At 42.2% G+C, this 18,757-nt stretch overlaps 1 protein-coding gene across 5 annotated transcripts; it reads left to right on the top strand.

Annotated features, from left to right (window-relative positions):
* The first annotated feature begins 4,016 nt into the window (after positions 1–4,016).
* aggf1 (angiogenic factor with G patch and FHA domains 1) lies at positions 4,017–10,438 on the top strand. Of its 5 annotated transcripts, XM_070959773.1 has the most exons (17): positions 4,020–4,082; positions 4,177–4,238; positions 4,510–4,703; positions 5,548–5,647; positions 5,735–5,928; positions 6,168–6,299; positions 6,415–6,615; positions 7,421–7,853; positions 7,996–8,104; positions 8,390–8,441; positions 8,540–8,641; positions 8,731–8,896; positions 9,006–9,091; positions 9,172–9,299; positions 9,387–9,486; positions 9,576–9,800; positions 9,991–10,438. In XM_070959773.1, the coding sequence occupies exons 3-17, from the start codon at positions 4,518–4,520 to the stop codon at positions 10,000–10,002; spliced, it is 2,226 nt and encodes a 741-aa protein (XP_070815874.1). In that variant the 5' UTR covers positions 4,020–4,082; positions 4,177–4,238; positions 4,510–4,517; the 3' UTR covers positions 10,003–10,438. The 5 variants fall into 5 exon arrangements, with proteins under 5 accessions (XP_070815873.1, XP_070815872.1, XP_070815874.1 ...); XM_070959772.1 differs by having other exon boundaries at positions 4,017–4,238; XM_070959771.1 differs by lacking the exon at positions 9,991–10,438 and having other exon boundaries at positions 4,017–4,238; positions 9,576–9,951.
* The last annotated feature ends 8,319 nt before the right edge of the window (positions 10,439–18,757 follow it).

Here is an 18,757-nt window from a genome sequence, read left to right as displayed (position 1 = left end):
ACAGGTACATATTGTTGAATGTCGTAAAGGAAAGGACACAACGACATTTCTCATGATGTGTCTGAAATACCTCGACAGTATAACAGACTGTTCTCTAAAATATGAAATGCTGCTAAAAAAGTCAAATTCTTTCACTAGCATCAACAGATGTCTCTCTGAGTAACAAAATCATGATCACAAACACTGCTGCAAGTGCTCTATTACTAACATTTGATGCTGCTGATTGTGCAATTCCCATTTTTCACCTTGAAAAATGAGTCTGGCTCAGCTGTGTTAGACTAGCTTAAACAGCACTTGTCTAACAGAACTTTTTCAGTGGTGGTTGTGTCCAGTGGTGTTCCTCAAGGATCCATCTGTGCCCCCTTAATTGTTCTGTTATGTTCTGTGTATGTCCTGTGCTGAATATCAGCATGTTTTGTCTTTTTAAATAACTTTTATTTATTTATTTATTATTGTTTTATTTGCTCTTATTTCACACTTTTTGTATCATTATATTGTTGGGCATTTTATTATATTTCATTCTCTGTACATTTTGTGGCCTGATTTTATTTAATTATGTTGTGCTGAATAGTTAAGACCTTTGTCATGCTGTTTTATGGCAGACTTTATGAATGAAGTGTATTATTATTACTAAAGGTGGTTCATACCTGAGTAAATGCTAATTAGAAGCAGGTATCAGCTATAAAGTCAGTCTAACAATGGCCACCTTCATATGTGAGTTTTCAAAGCCAAATGAAACACATGCCAGAGCTTCAAAGTGGCCACAGCTTCTGTGCTTGAAAGACGGGTTCACAATTTTTAAGTCAGTCCTAAAACAATACACACACACCTTTCTGTGCATTTAAAGAGTTACTGGTCAATGTAATCATTCCTCCTGTCGACACTGACTGAGAAGAGATGCCCTCCTAATGCTTTTCTAATGTAACAGATGGGGAGCTAAAGTGTAAAAACGCTCCATATGTACACTTAAAGATAAAATAGACTATTTTAATAAAAGATAGTAACACAGTAATAAATATTGATATAAGTGTCAGCCACAAGAGTCCAGTATTGTTCGGGATGTATTGTGGATTTTGTCCCTCTATCTCTTATCACATTAGAAAGTGATGTCTTCATGGGCAGGACTGAGAGGAGGAACCATCACAGCCAGCTCTACCTCGTTCATTGTACAGACAGACAAGTGACTACTGCATTGAGACTGACTTGAACAAAATGTGACTATATCTTTGAATTTGCAGGTGAGCCAGTAAAACAAACTCAAACTGTATTCATCACGTCAAGGGGGAAGAGTCTCATGAATGATGATGCAGATAAACCCTGTCCTTCACAGAGGCACAGCACTCACAAGTTGAAGTCAACAAATCAATTAATAGACAGACATTTGCCACAGTGTTTCCAATGGTAATTTAGTGACTTTCTCAAGGACACCTTTATGGTTTATCTGATAATAATCTTTCCTGATAATGCATCCTGTGTTTATTGCTTTCTAATACAGTGTACTCCTCCTCCACAATTTGACTTGGCCATGCAGCAGCTAAACTCCTCCCAAATTCCAGTGGAGGAGCAGAGACACACGTGTCTCAGTCAGGCTCAGAGTTTCCACATTGGACCCGAAAGGGTGGAGTTTGTCCTCTGCCCACTTATTTACTGTCTGGGTCTGGTGGTGCTTGAGGTTGGGGTGAGGATGAGGAGGAGGATCCCCGCTTGCACTTATCATGTGCAAGTAGTAGTTAAGAAGTAGTACAAAGAGATTATCACCGGAGCATGAGGATCAATTTGTGCCTTTATGCTGGGATTAGTATGTCTTTCTTGTCTGGTGCAAAAGCAGAAGGCTTTCCTTTTTTTGAAGTCACTGAGCCAGAACGGAGAGCCTCAGTAGCTAAGACTTATTACACGGAAAGATTCCTGTCTTCCCACACTTTATGAGTGGAAATCCTTGTCAATAATCCTTTATTAATACTTTGGTCATATTTGATTGATGGACAAAGCTGCAACTTATTTGGAAAGAGCATTAAACTCTTTGTTTCCCTGGAGTCTCTGATTATTCTAAATGGCTTCCTGCACCAGCGGTCAAGGGCCAGTAAAGACTCGTGGTCTCCAGGGATAAGTAGATTACATAAGAAAGGGTTACCATCCTTAACATAATATCATGATTGTTTTTTTTACAAACATACTGAAGAAAACTGAACTGAAAACCATCATCTTTTCCACTCCTTTAGAAACAGCCCGGTTGCACTCACAGTCAAGAGCTTCGTGCCTGCTTTTCTAGTCTAAAAATGGCATCAATAAACATCAGTAGGCTGCGTGAGGCAGCTGTGTGTGTCTCCAGATAAAAGACCACCCCATTCTTACAGGCTGCTCTACTACCACCACCACCACCACCACCACCACCACCAGAAGTCCTGCCAAGGAGTCTGAAGCGCCAACAAAATCCACACACAACTTAAAAGAGCTCAGATTTCAAACACAGTGGGAGGAACCCAAAAGGCATTTTGGGGAAAACAGAAACTCACTAAAACTAGAAGGAAAACAATTCTGGCCTTGTCAACCTATTATAAAGTTTTTCTCACTTGACACAGCGACTTAAATTCTGCCTGTGTCTGTAAACATTTATATTTGGTCCCCACGTGAGGCTTAAGATCCAGTAACAATAACTTTCTGACAAAGCAGCGCTGTAACTTCATAGCTCAAGTGTGTGAAAGACTGCAGAAACAAAATTTACACAAGCTCTTGATGTATTTACAGTGTGTCTACAGCACAGTACTTTAAATACACCCTTGCCATATGTACAGGACATTTTTAGAGGACAGTGATGGCCCTTCCTCTGGAGGCTGAACGTGTAGACAGAGTGGAAGGAAAGGAATCAAAATGTGGCCAGAAGAATAGTTATGTGTGTGTGTTTGAGGAAGAGGAAGGACAAGTGGAGGCCGGACCATTGACAGAGATGATGTTTGAAACAATTAGCCTCTGTTAGCATTCAGAAGTCCTGACTTTTGCCTTACAACAACTGTGAGGGAAACTGAAATGTCAGCTCTCAAATCACAAATATGAATAGCTATAAGACACACAAACTGAGCATAGAACATTCATTTACATGCAACAGAAAACGTTTTGCTTTGACTTTAAGTGATGACCACATCCTGCCAGAGATGATTTTCAAAAACTTCTCTCACATTTCAAAAGTTCCCTCAATTTCACTCTGAGCTGTACTACAGTTGTGCTGCAGTGACATCTAGTGGTAAAAAGCTTAATAACACCCAGACAGTGAAAAATTATAAGGAAAAAAAACAAAAACACAAAAACGGCTGAAAATGTTGTTTACATATTCTGATAGTGATAAACACCATTTTAAATACGTAATCAACAAAGTTCATATCTAAACACAACACAAACTTCACTTATCTTCAAAACGCTCACTATTGCACACTAATAAACTATCAATATGCACTGTGGTGAAATGTACAGCTTATGAGTTAAATAATGCATTAAAGGAGACTTTGGAGACCAGTTCACCTGCACCGCATTTAAGTTATAACGTGGCTATTTGGTTCAGAAGACTACAAACTTCATTTAAATTTCAAAATGCTCAGTATTACACACATGCAAGCAAATAATAAAGGAATAAGACTACATTATAATGGTCCTCTTCAAGACCAGCCCTTATCATTTTAATGTTTAATACTAAGACACTAAGACAATGAACAACCTCTATAATAGAAAAATAAATCATTTTGAAGTTTATGACATTGCATGTTGTTTTCTGACACTTACCGGGTTCCGTAGTAAAATACGGTGCCGTCAAGTTAAATTACGCATTGAGTAAGGACAGGGAAGGAAAAATTAGGTGACACGGGGGAGCTAAAGGTAAGAGATAAAAACTAAGTGTATTACGTGTACTAGTTTTTACGGATAAGCAAATAAAATGGTTCGTCGTTGGGTGGCAGTAAAGTTCTTCCAGACGTGTCAGATTAACGGAAACAGCTTAATTCCGCCGAACCTGAAGAAGAAGTACTTCCGTTGTGACGTAGTTAGCCTGTAGTAAATGGCGGGTGCGAACAGGGTGGACAGTAAACCTTACAACGGTTAAAACTCTAACTGTCTAATTATCCTAAAAACATGTACTCGACTGTATCGGGAATACAGAGTAGTTACAAAATGTCCTTTTTCAACTTTCAGGTCGGTTCACGTGCCACGCTGACTCGAAATTCATTGCCAAAGAGACGTAAACGAACCAAACGGTAAGCAGTGCATCTCACAGACAGCTACCATAGTAAATTAACGCTTTATAACGTTCGGGGGGCGCAGTCAGGGTCACCGTTAGTTAACACATCTGTGGTCCTATTTAGCGTTAGGGCCGTGGTGAACAATTTGTCAACTGTACTATCTACTGGCTCTGTCGAAAGACGTGACTACCCCCAAGAGCAGGTTGATGAGCTAGCTTCCGTTAACTATGGCTAATAGTCCGAAACTGCTTCAAATGTAGCTTAATTTGAATGTTAACATCTGCAGGTGAACTAATGGAGAACGAAGATGGAGAAAAGGGCACGGACACAGAAGAGGCTGAGCTCCGTCTGAAAGTGGAGTCGTTGAAGCAGGAACTGCAGGAGTGCAGAGCCGAGCTGGCAAAGTTACAGAAACAATTGAACCAGTCCGAAAGAGTGCGGAGGAGCACAGAGAGCTACAACGAGGACCTGAGGAAACAGGTCAGCGCATACTAACACCTGTAGAAACGACCTCTGTGTGCTTGTTAAGCTGAGATGAGATCTGTCCTCTCTTTCTGTCAACACGTAAAGGTGTTCATTGATACTGGGAAGCCCTGCTTTGGTGCTCATGTCGGAAGCTAAAAATAACTAAATGGGCTCGTCAAAACTGTATGTTTTCCCACCCTGTCTTAAACATTTCAAAGAATTAATATTGAATAACAGGAAGTGGAAATATTACCAAGATGCTGTGAGGTATAGCTGTTTTCACCCAGCAGGCAATTTTTGTTCCCAATATGCTCGATCTATAGAGCTGCAGCGATTAGATGATTAGTTGTCTACTAGTAAATTAATCACTGACTATTTTAATAATCAATTTTTTGATGAGTAATTTTTTTTTAAAGAAATAAAAAGTAAAAAATCCCTGAATCCACCTTCTTAAATGAGAGTGTTTTCTGCATTTATTTTTCACTCTATGTCAGTAAACTGAATGTCTTTAGGTTGTGGACAAAACTAGCCATTTGAGGACATCATCTTGCTTTTTGAAACAGTGACATTTTTTACCCCTTTGTGACATTTAATAGCCCAAACCACTAACTGACTAAATCAAGAAAATAATTGACAGATTTATCAACAATTAAAGTAATAGTTAGTTGCAGCCTTGTTGCTGTATGATCGCATAATTCATTTTTCATCATGTAAATGGAGGTGGCCTTCAGGCGAGGTGAATTAAACCTTGAATTAAAGCAGCCTGAATTTGTGAATCGTTACGGTGTTATTATTATGTTGTTACAGTAGATGTTTCGAGGATGTCGGCCAAATGAATTTATCTGATATGTTGTTTCAGGTTGACCAGCTGAGCGCAGAGATTCATGAACGGAAGAAAAAGGAAAAAGCCAGAGTCGACAGTGAAACTCAGACAGAAGAATATGTGTGGACAGAAACTGGTGTGTTACTTTACACACATTAATTAAGTAAGATGATCCCTTCAGTTAGTTGGAAAATGAGTTAACTGTTGCAATTTTCATTTCCAGATTATTACAACTACTACTATGGAGACTACAGTCAGAACACAGAAGCTGCAGACGCTCAGGAAGGCCTGAACGCAGCAGTAGTGGATGCAGCCAATGGCAGCAAGGCAGCAGAGGGTCCAACACCAAATGAAGCAGCAGCCCACGATGTGTCTGCTCAGCCTGTCACCAGTGCCAGTGCTGCAGCCACAACAGAGGTTTGTTTTATTAAAAGCTTAGTTATGCTAAAAATTTACTTGAAGCAAAAGTAAGTGCAAAAGCTTGGTGTTTTTACATTATTAATCAATGAAAAATTGATTATTGATTATCAATTGGAATTGATTGTATCAACACTAATCCAAAATACTTGCATATGGAGATGTTGATACGATGGGATCTGTTGAATTTCTTAACAGTAGTTTACATAATGACCAACAAATGCCATTTTGTCTTTCAGGAAGGTGATGGAGGAACTATAGCTGATATGTTGAGGGCCACTGCTGAAGAGGCTATGACTCAGACCGGGTTTGTCTTTGATGAGACCACTGGGATGTACTATGACCACAGCACAGGCTTCTACTACGACTCGGTACGACCCTTTTCTGAAAAATCGGGCTGTCTGTAGCCAAATTAATTTAGCGGCAATTTAGTTTTTTATTCGATGGACATTTGATCTTATACTGTCCATGTTTTCTGTTCCTCAGGCCAGTCAGTTGTACTATGATGCCAACACAGGCATTTACTACTACTATGATGCAGACAGTGGACGATACCAGTTTCATTCCAGGATTGAGGTGCCTGCTGCACAAACTGCTGCAGAGCCTAACCAAGACAAGAACACTGGTGAAAAGAAGGGCAGAAAGTTTAAGAAAGGGTCCAAGAAAACCTCAAATCAGGATGATAAGGTATGTAACACCTGGATCTTATATGGATGCATGACATGGTTGCATTTTATAGTTGTTGGCTGACAGCAGGCTTTGACTTTGTGGTTCCCCTTAAAAACCGTAATGTTTCAAATCCTAATGACTCGATTGGTTTCAGTCTTCATATACTTGCTTTTTTTCCCCTTTTTGTATAAATGTGAGGTTAGTTGACTGAAAGATTATTCTCTGACCTACTGTAGGTGCAAGATGTGACAAACTCATTGGCTAAAATGAAGATTTCTTCTTACTGGAATACTGCTTCCCACAGAGGTACCCCTTTAATACCAACACATAAAACAGTTCAAAACAGTTGTAACATGGGCCATAATTCAGTAGTTTTATTTTTGTACAATAGCAGGAATAAGAAATACTAATAAATCACTCTTGCAGTGACACCTTAAACATATTTGAGTGTGAGGATTCAGTCTTGTTGGGTCTATATGAAGCTCCAAAGTAAATGTTAAAACTCTATCACAATCAATAATGTGATGGCCAAACTAGGAAAATAGAGCCCAAGTGTAGGATGGTTGGAATCCGGATTAGTTAGTTAGTTATCACAAAGGATTTGGTCACCTTTGCTTATAAAAAAGTAATACTGAGATCACTGAAGATTTCCCTGATAATCCTGTAATTTGGTGGAGGTCTATAGTGAATTGTCTTTGAAGACTGAAACCATGTTACAAAACAGTGCCAGATGTGGAACATGGGACCTACAAAGCCAGCTGGCCTGCTCTCAGTCACTGAACATCAGCAGAGATTGTAGTCTCATTGTTGACTGTGATGGCAGGAACTCATATTTGATGAGGGAAAGTTGGAAGAAGAAGAAGTTGAATGGGTGGAAACGCAAACAACTAAGAGGACCACAGACTCACGAAAACTGAAGCGAAGGTGTCGCAGTCCAGATGTGGCTCCACATAGAAAAGACTCTTCAAAGCACCAGAAGGAAAGTGAGAGAAAGAGGAAGAAGCAGAAAAACGGCTCACACTGTGATGACAAGGGTAGATCAGAGAAGAAAAAGAAGAAGTCCAAGTCAAAAAAGAGAAAGAAGAAAAAGAGCCCGACTCGGAGCGATGACTCGGAGGAGAACAGCGAACCGGAAGAGGGTGAGATCACAGAGTCAGACAGGGAGGAGTGGGACTCCACACCCTCGTACTCTTCATCGTCCAGCTCCCCCTCCAGTGAAAGCGCAGAGTCAGAAATGGAGACTCAGAGTCAGGAAGGTGAGGGAAAAAAAAAAAAAAAACGAGCCAAATTCAGAGCCTGTGCTGCCTGGGTAAATGTGATTAATCAGGTTCTTACAAGCCAGTGAGACCATCACCTGTCAGTCCTAGCTTTCTGAGGCCACCATGTTTTTTCTTGCAGTCAAGGACATTTGGCCGCCCTGTGTCAGAGTGACAGTGGTCAGATCTCCAGTGCTGCAGGTCGGCACTCTCTTCATCATCACAGCCGACTCTCCAGCCACCATCGGCAGGTTTGTGTTCTTTCTGCTGTTGTCATGTAACAGCAGGAGTTACATTTCAATAAGAGGCTCGATGCTTTCAGACCGAGCAGAAGTGAGTGTGTGTTGTTTGAGAACGAGTGGCCACTGTGGAAAATGTCAATGCTGAGGCTGTTAGTACCAAAGACACAATGACACGACTCTGTGAGACTAAAGTAGTGTCTCACTTTGGGACAATATGAGGGATCGATCTCCCAGTGAGTCATAAAAGTGGCTCAGAAATGTAATTGAAGACAACCCGCTGTCTTTCTGTTGCAGAGAGAAAGACATGGACCATGCAATCCGAATACCAGAGATGGGAGTCAGCAAGGTACCCCTCTCCACCTCTGTTGATTTCCAGGGGTCAGCGTCATTTATTTGCGTGTTGCAGGGTTATATGATGTTTCTAACTGTGGGCTGTGGTTCCAGTTCCACGCAGAGGTGTACTTTGACCAGGATCAGCAGAGCTACGTGCTGGTGGACCAGGGAAGCCAGAACGGAACAGTCATCAATGGCAACAGGATCTTACAGGTCATCATTTTGTCTGTTTGTTGGCTCTAAATAAAACAGGAAAACCTCAACTCAACAGCTCTGATGTCTAGCAAATGTTTCTCCTGCAGCCCAAAACAAAGTGTGAGCCGCATGCACTGATGCACGGTGATGAGGTGAAGATGGGAGAGACCGTGCTGTCCTTCCACATCCACTCGGGGACTGATACCTGTGATGGTTGTGAGCCTGGTCAGGTGATGGCTCACCTCAGCAAGCACAGGAGGGAAGAGACGACAGGTGAGGGACCAGTGGTAGACTGAGCCTGATATGCTTTTCATTTTGACATGACATGAGAAGAAAATGATTGAGAGTGAAAGATTGAGCTGTCTTCTGTGTTTTCCCAAAGGCCCAGGCCCTGCTCTCACCAAAGAGGATAAAGAAGCACAGAGACAAAAGGAGCTGAAGCAGATGAAGGCCAAATACGGTCTGCAGGTAAGTGATCAGGACAGGCAGTTTAAAACCCTCGTCTTCTTCTTAAGCAGCCAGTCACCTCTGTGCTTTTCTGTAAGCAGAGCAGTGAGTATGAGGAGGCCAAAGCCCTGAAGAACCCCAAATACAAGGACAGAGCAGAGTCTCGACGGCAGACGGTTGGCAGTGAGGGTGTTTTCCAACGAGATGATGCACCCGCCTCTGTTCATCAGTAAGTGTCTTTGGTTGTTCATGCTGGAGAAAGAAAATAATGGATGAAGTGGTAATCATGCATCATGTTTTATTTGTGTTATTAAAGGGAGATCAGTGAAGTGAATAAAGGACGGAAAATGCTGGAAAAGATGGGCTGGAAGAAAGGAGATGGACTGGGCAAAGAGGGAACTGGAATGAAAGCCCCAGTAAGACGATTTGATGGTGTCCTGTTGGCAGGGTCTATTTTGACCAAAATGTACTTTGAAGCAATAATTTCTCATTCCTTTCTTCACAGATTGAACTAAAAATCAGAAAGTCCCAGGTGGGTTTGGGGGCCGGTGGTGCCATGTCTCTGGACAGCGTCTCTATGACCAGATCAAAGTCCCAGAAGAACTGGGAGAAAGCACGCGAGAGATTCGCTGATTCATGCCAGCATGACGAGCTGTCACCAAAAACCCAGAAGAACACGTCACCCAAATCCTGGGTGAAAGCAGAAGAGGCCGAGACGACAGACACACAAGTGGGTTGCGATAGAGACGGACAAAGTTAGGAATGAGTCAGAGTTTCTATTTATTGTGGATTTAAAACCTGGGAGGTTTGATGAGCAAAGGGAGTCTCTTTACTTTCTGAGGAAATGTGATATAGTGTCTGTAAATTACAGTGACACACTCATAAACAATAGTGTTATTTTTCTCTTTGTCTTTACTCAGCCTTCAGCATGAGGAAGCATTGCTGAAGAGGACAGAATGCGACCACACTGATGTCGACGTTTATACAACACTATCAACTGTTCTCCAGTGCTGTGCATTAACGGTCACGAGCTGTGGTCGTCCAGCGTGTTTGTTTCCTCCACAAGTGAACTGTGTGGAACGTTTACAGTCCCAAACACAGCAGTGTGTGTGTTTCACGGTCCAGTGTGTCTGCGGTCCAACCTGCAGAGGAGGGCAGAGCTGCCAACGTGCCTCCCAAAACAAAGAGGACACGAATCACCTCAAGCAAATATTAACACAGTGAAGCTATATTTCTCACAATGAGATCATGCTATGACGAGACAACCCTGGACGTGATCGTGTTAAACCAGTTACAACTGCTTGGTGCAAAACTCCCAACTCCTTTTTTTTTTTTTTAATGTTGCACATTAAATGTCTGATATGCTCAACTCTTTGGTTCTGTGTGATTTATTGCCCTTTTTAGTGTCGCTGGTGTGTTTGCTCAAAAGCACACAGACACACTCGTCCACATACTTGTGTAAGGCCAGTGAGCAAACGTATGAAGTCTTTATCTGTGCCTTCCTTTTGAGGGTGTGTGAATATTTGCATGTGTGTGCAAGTGCACACTCAAACAGAGGGCACACTCACCAAAAGGAAAAGAAGTGCAGTTACACGGACAGTATTATAAAACACTGTAATGTATGGTTAATATTCTCACTGATAATTAAATTATTATACTGCATATGACTTCACAAATATGAAGCAGTGTGCCAGTGGCTCAACTGTAAACACAGGTTTTAAGACAATGAACTGAGTGGCAGAGGACTTTCTACAATACGCTTTAAAATCAGCACGAGTGATTTGACTCACGTGACGCTGCTGGCATGACCTCTTGAGCTGGCTCGCCTGCTGCTGTTCTTATGACTGACGTTGCCCCCCATTTTGATCTCTCTCTGCAGTTGATGGGTAAAGAAGCCACCGGTGTGTCTTCCTCAGCTAGTAGGCATTCCTCCGCTGCACTTCTCACTCTTCAGTAGACAGCAGTGCTCTGGTTTCTCTCTTGACAGGTGGGTCCTCCTGTCCCTCCCTCCCTCCCGCCCTCAAGTCTCCTCCCTAAACTGCACTTACTACAGGCAAACAATCAGCAGCTGATCCTGTAGTGCAATAAAAACTGGGAGGGATCAGCTCGCGTCGTCCGCGCCCGGCTGTATTGGGTAGAAAGTCTCAGCCATAAAAAGATGTGAAGTCATGAGATGAAGTGGGAATTCATTGTTGTGTTGGGATGTGTCTCAGGGCTTTATAGAGATCTGGCCTGACCAGTTCCTGACACTGTGAAAACATTCAGAGGAACACTGGGCTACTGTTCTTTCAAGTGCAGCCTTTCCCATTATGCTAAATGGGAAGTGATTTTAAGTCCTGCAGGGCAAAATCAGCTGATTTGAACACTCTTCATGGTAAATATGATGATATACCAGTAATTGAATCCCTTCTGTTTGGTAGCCATATTTTTTCCAACTGTTCAACTGAACACTTGAGTGTTCACAGATGGTGCAATCTGTGCAACATAAGCAGCACCTGGCACCATATTACTCTTGCAGAGAGAGAATACACTTTCACTTGTCTTGTGGTGGGAAAATGTGACTATTCCTGAGGCAACTGTTTTTCTTTGGATTGTACCCTCACAGGCAAGTGGGAACAAGTTCTGGGTTATGTGATGGCCAAGAAACCATGTTCATAATCCTTGTGCTACAGGTTGGATAGCAGCAAAACAAATCTATATAATTTAGCATTTAGCACAGAAAAAGACAAAATTGATTTAAGTAAGAGGAAAGGGGTGGAGGAAAAGAAGCAAGAAAGACAGCTGTTCAAAGAGTGCCATCTGATTGGTTTAACCAAACAGGAAGAAGCCGCAGGTGTGAGGAGAGTTTTGAAAGTTATAACCAGCTGAAAAGGTTACAGTCACTAAAACTTGCCACTGCAGTGTCTGCCTCTCCCAATGACACCTTGTTCCTCCACCTCTTCCTGCTTTAACGTGCACACAGGTCAAAGGTCAAGGAGGAAGAAAAGGTCACCCCCTTTTCATACCACACATTGCATCGCATACCCACACCCAATCACACAGACTTGTAAAGAAAACACGGTTGTGCGCTGCATTTTGAAGAAAGATTAGACAAAGAAGATGGCAGATAACAGAGGTATGTTTCTGCTGTGAGCACAGCGTTTCAGGTATTTAGATGACGTTTACGTCTTCACTTGCAATCTTGATTGTTGAGTCAGAAGTTATCGATGAAACAAAAGAATTTTCTCGCTATAATTTGCAGCAAGTAGCCAACAGCACTGCTGTCACTGCTTTCTTTATGGGGCGTCTAATACTCAGCTTTTCTTAAGACTCTCAGATAGATGGTGATTCAACTCTATAGCCATTTTTGAAGCCATATAATCAAATGAAATCAAATCAAATGAAATCAAATCAAATGAAATCAAATCAATTAAATTAGATTTCATTTGTGAAACAAAGTGAAATATTCATATTCTTTTTCTGTCTGAGCAACTCTTCATTTTTTGATGATGTAGTTCAACATAGCTGACCATGAAATGAGCTTTATTCATCCATTTCATTCGGTGATTATCTAATACACTCTCAATAGACTGTCAAACAAACGTTTAGCCTGAGGAATATTTCTCACACACATCTGAAATAAGTCATCAGCACTGTAAACTGCATCCTTACAGTGTCCAAGAAGTGGAGAGTTGTCCAAACTCATCTCATCTCTGGTGTGGAGGGATCAGAAGGAACTCTGTTTTCAGGGCTCACAAACCAGTTTGGAACTGCTGTGTTCACAATCTCTGACTCGGCTCTGCCACCCTGTGGCAGGTGGACAGAAGAAGCTGTCCAGACCAGCAGGTTATGCTGTTCTGCCATAGGGCAAAGCCTGACATCATCTGGTAGACTGTGAACATGACCAGAGCCTGTGCTCCATCGACTCCCCCCGCTGTGTGTCAGAGCAACCACACAGTAATAGTAAGGCAGCAACTCCTTCATCATCATCATCACTCATAGTTTCCCTACACAGAACAGGACGTCATTCATTTCTTCATCATGGTCAAGGGCTGGGCCTGCGCTGCTCACTGGAGTCTGTAATTTTGGAAAATATACCTCAGGAGCAGGAAAACGTCACGATGGTTCAGTTGTTTGAAAGAGCTGGAATGCAGCTGCGTGCGTTTAGAGCCTGTCCGGTGCGCTGCGTCGGTCAGAGCTGACCACAGCTTGTTGTGCTTTGAAGCACCAGTCACAATGTGTTTATCAGAGCGAGTCAAACAGCTGGGCAGCAGAATGAAGTCCTTGTGTAGCACATGGTGCACCATAAACTGACACAAAATGAAGACAATAGCTCTACAGACACATGGAGTCCACTCATTGTAGTCTACAATATATAATGTCTACAGCCACGAACACTGCATGAATGGGACGCACAGATCAGGAGATGAGCGGGGAACGTGGATAGAGAAGCATCATATGAAAAGAAATCTGGATAAGGATATTCCAAATGAAGGCTGACACATGCATGGTTTTCATTGAGCAAAACCTTGATGCTTTTGTGGTCTTGCATGATGCCATACAGTCTGCTAGATATTCCACTCTTTATAAGGAGCATTAATAATGTCTTTGAAGTCTGTTTCAGTTACACTTGTTTCCCCTCTCTCTGATCCAGACAGAAGCAGAATATCAGCCTTCCTGGCCAGACTCAGCTGGTTTCATTTCAGCCACACCACGTCTGCCTGCCTGCCCGTGTCTGTTCCTCTGTGTTATGGCAACCTCAGCCTGTGCCTCCGATTCCATTGAGAGGCACGAGACCAGAAGCGACACCAGTCTGAGAAACAGCCCTGTGTTGACTCAACTTCCCCCCACTTCACTTCCGGCTCAGTCAGCCCTCCCAGCCACGTCCGTCCACGGCGGTGACCGAATCTCTGTAAATCAGAATGGAGCGCGCATGCAGGCTGGAAACACTGCAGCTGATCGCAGTATTTTAAAACCTGTTTGTGATTCTTGGGAGGCAGTCAAAGAGACTCCAGCAGAGAAAAGCTCTCGTTGGATGTGAATGCTCATGAGAGGTCAGGAAGTGGTGGTTTAAACACTCCTGGAAGTTCACAGGTCGCCAACTTGATCTTTTTGGCTGAAAGGAAATGATCCTCATTCCAAACACATTCCAGCAGGAATATGTTTTTTTACTCAGCGAGGCACCCTCTTTCAAAATGGGCCCTTTTGTGTTCGGACATTGGTGCAATCATTTGTGTAAAAATAAAGTGCATTATGTAATCCTGTCACACTGCTTCTGTTTGTGTATTTGAGGGGGAAATGGCCCTTCCCTTGTATGTCATGCCATGTGTCTCAGTATAAATACCACACAAATACCACAACTGAATGGAAATTCCAACAAAACTATGTCTTCCCCTCATCAGAGCCACTGCTGAACGTCTTCCACCCCCGGCCTTTCCTGCTCAGAGCCCGAGCCTCTGGGTGTGTCTCCCTGTGACCTCATCTTCCCAGAAAATCCTCCAGAAAGCTCAGCAGCAATCGCTCACATGATGCAGCCTCTGTGCAAGTCATCCACAACAACAACAACAACAACAACAAACGGGTCAGTTTAGAGAAAACATTTCATTCAGCATGGATGGTGGTGCCGGTGCCCCAGCCAGATCGTTCAACCACAGCATCATGCAGAGTGTGTGAGTGCAAGAGTGCGTGTGTGTGTGCAGACCAGCATCCTGTTTATACAGCCTGCTTACTGCTGCCTGCTGTGAGAGCAAATCACACTTTCAGTCTGAAACTTATTGTTCTCTCCATTCAAATCTTTGGGATTAACACTTCCTCAAGGGCAAAAATCTCACACTGGTAAACTTTGAACTTTGAGTTACTTGCCTGTTACTGTGAGTCTTCACAAGAACAGCCTTCATGAGCAGTTAGCAGATCTGTACATCACAAAGTGACGGGAATTATAGAACTGTCATAAGAGGGTTTGTGTTCATGCAAAAGACAATAGGTCCCACATGGCAGCAGGGCTTTTTAAACCAGACACAGCACATTCAACGAGTCCTCCGACATGCTGTCCAACAGTCGGCAGATCAATACCAGCAAACACGCAGTGAACAAGGCAAACACAGACAGTAGTCAAAGCACATAATGTGATGAATAGCAGGGCACCTGACAGGCAGGCTGGCTGTCACTCTTTCGTTTCCAGAGTGTAAATCCTACCTCGGCTCCTCTGAGGGCTGACAGGCTGCGATGGAGCTGCTGGGAGGTTTGTGTCCTTCACAACAAACTGGCTGGAAAAGTCCGTGGTCAGTGACAGAGGTCCTGAATGGGGGTCTGTGCTCCGACTGCTGTTGGAGGTGCCGCTCTCTGAGTGAAAATACTTGTTCTCTCTGCGTGGCGGAGCTTAGTCCATGTGGCTGGATGGGAAATGGGAAATGAACTTTCTGGGCAAAGAGCCAAGAACGGAGTGGCTTTTAAAGACACAGCAGTTTGCAGTGCTAGCTTCAGTCACACTTTACACTGTGTAAGGCACAAGTAAAGACATTTTCAGCTGCTGTATTTATGTTCCATGCACGCTGCTGACTTTATTTCCACTCTTACATAACAAATATTTAGCATTTCAACAGACTATGAAGACTACATGCAGTATTGTATAGTCATATCATCTGAATTTAAAATATTATGGTTTCATATTAACAACTTGAGCAGCTGAGAGTTACATCAACACTAACAGAATTCCCCTCTTCCAGAGTACATTTACTCAAGTATTGTACTTTTGAAAGTTTTGAGGTTCTTGTACTTTTCTTGAATGTTTCTGTTTTCTGCTACTTGTATTTGATAAGTTAGGAGTAACACAAAATATAAATATATTAATGAAGTTATATTGTCTTAGGTTAAAATAAGACTTTATTGCTCTCCTCTGGGAGGAAACTCACAAGCTACACAGCAGAATATAAAGTAATTAAAATGAGCCGAGTACTTGTACTTCTGGTACTTTAAGTATATTTAGCAATACTTTTGTACTTTTACTTAAGTAATGTGTTCAATGCGACTCTACACTGTGGTACTTTCACTTACCTAAAAGATATGAGCACTTCTTCCAGCACTGTTCTCTTGTGATCTCTCCATGCATCTATTTTAGTTAACTAATCAAAGTCGCTCTGAAGATGAGATTTAAATGTGCAGCACAAATCAAATGAAGCGGAAACATCTGTTCAGTTGCTTGAATCTGTTGCTGTGCTGCCTTATGCTATCATAATTGCTCAGTTTTGGCAATTCTAGTGATGGCAATGATCACTGACTTAAAGGAGAACGCGTGACAGAAACAGATACAAATTGTGAGCTGGTGTCTCCCTCTAGTGTTTTTTCCTGAGAAGGCAACTGCAGCACAAGGCTGTGCTGCACATCTGCCTGCTGCTGCCCAGCAGATGTGCAGCTTCTGTGTGAATAAAATAAGAAAAAAGTTTACTTTATCATAGAAGGTGATCACCTTTCTATGTTATTTTAATGCATGATTTCAGGCTGTGTGTTTCTGCCACCCTGAAGGCTCTAAATAAGAACCAGCATCAACAGAGGCCTGCTGAGATTTTATCTTAGATTATGCACAGATGACTGACTTTCATATGAAAACTATCAATATAAGACACGAGTATTCATTTATCCAGAATCTGTATCTGTACACATACAAATTCAAACACGCATGCTTTACTGCTTCCAGCTCTGGTTTTCACATCTAAAGGAATAAGGTATACAACACCAAGCTATCAGACTGTGTCACCGCACAGTCACTTCCTCAGCCCACTGACTTACAGCAAGCGCAATGACTTCACCTCTCAGGGAGGAAAGAATCCAATAGCTAATGACTTTGTACCATGGACTCATCACACACTCTCAGCAAGCAGCGTCACACAGAGGCACTGCAGCTGTCATGTAGCCACCAGGCCAAATCAACAGCCCACTGAAGAGCCGTAGTTTCTATCGCAATATGTGATGAGATCACTGTCATTTTCTCCTCCGCTGCTTCCTTCTCACTAAGGATTAACAAGCTGGACATGATCATTGCATCCTCTCCTAACCCCCTTTCATTCACACTGTAGCCTGGCAACGAGCTGCTGGGTAATATGCACAGACATGGCTTCATTTCACCACCATACAAGATGAGGCATCACGAAGAGCTGACTAAAATCAAAATGTGTCTTTTAACTAGGATTAGGTCCTGTATGATGTGTTTGTTAATAATCCAGGGTGATTACATTAGCTTAATGGATCCCAACGTTTTTACGCTTCATTGTCTCACAGGCTGATCCAAGGTATGGTGTTTTTTTTTTTTTTTTTTTTTTTTTACATATGACCAAAATGCTAAAAAAATAAAAATAAATAAAAAAAATTAACCCATATACAGTCTCCAAAGTCATTGTATAATGTCAATGAAAAGATGACAGCCAATCTCTACAGAACCAGTTAAAGAGGTGATCTCCTGTCAATTAAAGGCCCTGAAAACTTACTTTCTCTATCAGCTTTTCACTGAGTGATTTGATCTTAAGCACACTGGTTCTGCCAAAGAACGATTCTGCTTACTTCACTTGAGAGATTTCTGTCTTCACCTTTTTTCCTGGGCTCTTCCCACCGGTTTGATGTTGGCAGCCATGCGGTCAAATTACACTCTGGCCCTCGGGGGTCCTTTGCAGTGAAGTCTTCACTGCTCTGCTGATAGAGAGGGGGGATGCTCAGCTTTACTTGGCAAAAATGAGCAGAGAGAGGCTGCTGGACTGAACGATCGAACAGCCGGTTGTTGACAGTCACAGATCTGATCAAATCTGTGCACAGCATGCTACACATAGAAGATACAAAACAACACATGTAAACAGCACACGTGAATTGTGTCAAATAAAAAAAATTGGCACCTTTACACACGCACAGAAGATAAACTCAGTGACCAGGTCTGAGGCGCACTCACACATTTATATGAAAATGTATTTGTAAAAACAAGTAAATTATTGAGGACAGGGCTTCAGATTTGAATGAGTTTAGATGTATTTGCAGAGAGAAGACGAAATGCTGATGGTTCTTTATCAGTTGCTGAATCTGAAGCTGATGACAGCTGAGGAGTTGATGCTGTTGGTTACTGTCTTTTTAAATCTTTGATTGTTGCTTTTTTTAGTCATGATGTTTAGTGTCATAGAGGAATACTTGATTTAAAGTTTTCAGGCACTTTAAAGAGGGATTTCGCATCCAATGAATGCATTAGCTGACATCCGGTGGTTTAACCCCTCACGTTGCTGCAATGACGTATGAATGTACTCCAGGATGCTGTGACATCACTGCTGTCCAGCCTGGTGTGTTGCTTATTTATACATCAGCATCGTTAGCTTTCATTTAGAGCCATATAGACTCTTTTAGCTCTGTTTTGGTCTCTACCAACGCCTATCTGGCTCTTTCCCTGCTAAACGCTCCGCTGTGTTCACCAGCTAGTCACTAACAATATCTGTCTGCTGGGCTGAAACAGAAAATAGTGTGAGAGTGAACCAAAGGGATAAAGTTGAGAACCTGACAGCTTAACAACGATTTGAAACTCACATCAAAGCTCTATAAAGCCAAGGGGAGCAGCATTCAGGTGATATCCTGTGTCTTCTTTACACTGTCACATTATTTCCACATTTGAGAAATTACAAAACAAACTAAATTGATGTTTTTTAAATATGCTACTTTCAAATGAGTTCACATTTTCTATGA

This window comes from Chaetodon trifascialis, chromosome 3 (genome assembly GCF_039877785.1).
Source record: "Chaetodon trifascialis isolate fChaTrf1 chromosome 3, fChaTrf1.hap1, whole genome shotgun sequence".
In the NCBI taxonomy this organism is placed as follows: Eukaryota; Metazoa; Chordata; class Actinopteri; order Chaetodontiformes; family Chaetodontidae; genus Chaetodon; species Chaetodon trifascialis.
The sequence above is the reverse complement of the archived record's forward strand: the minus strand, read 5'-3'. Positions and strand labels throughout refer to the sequence as shown.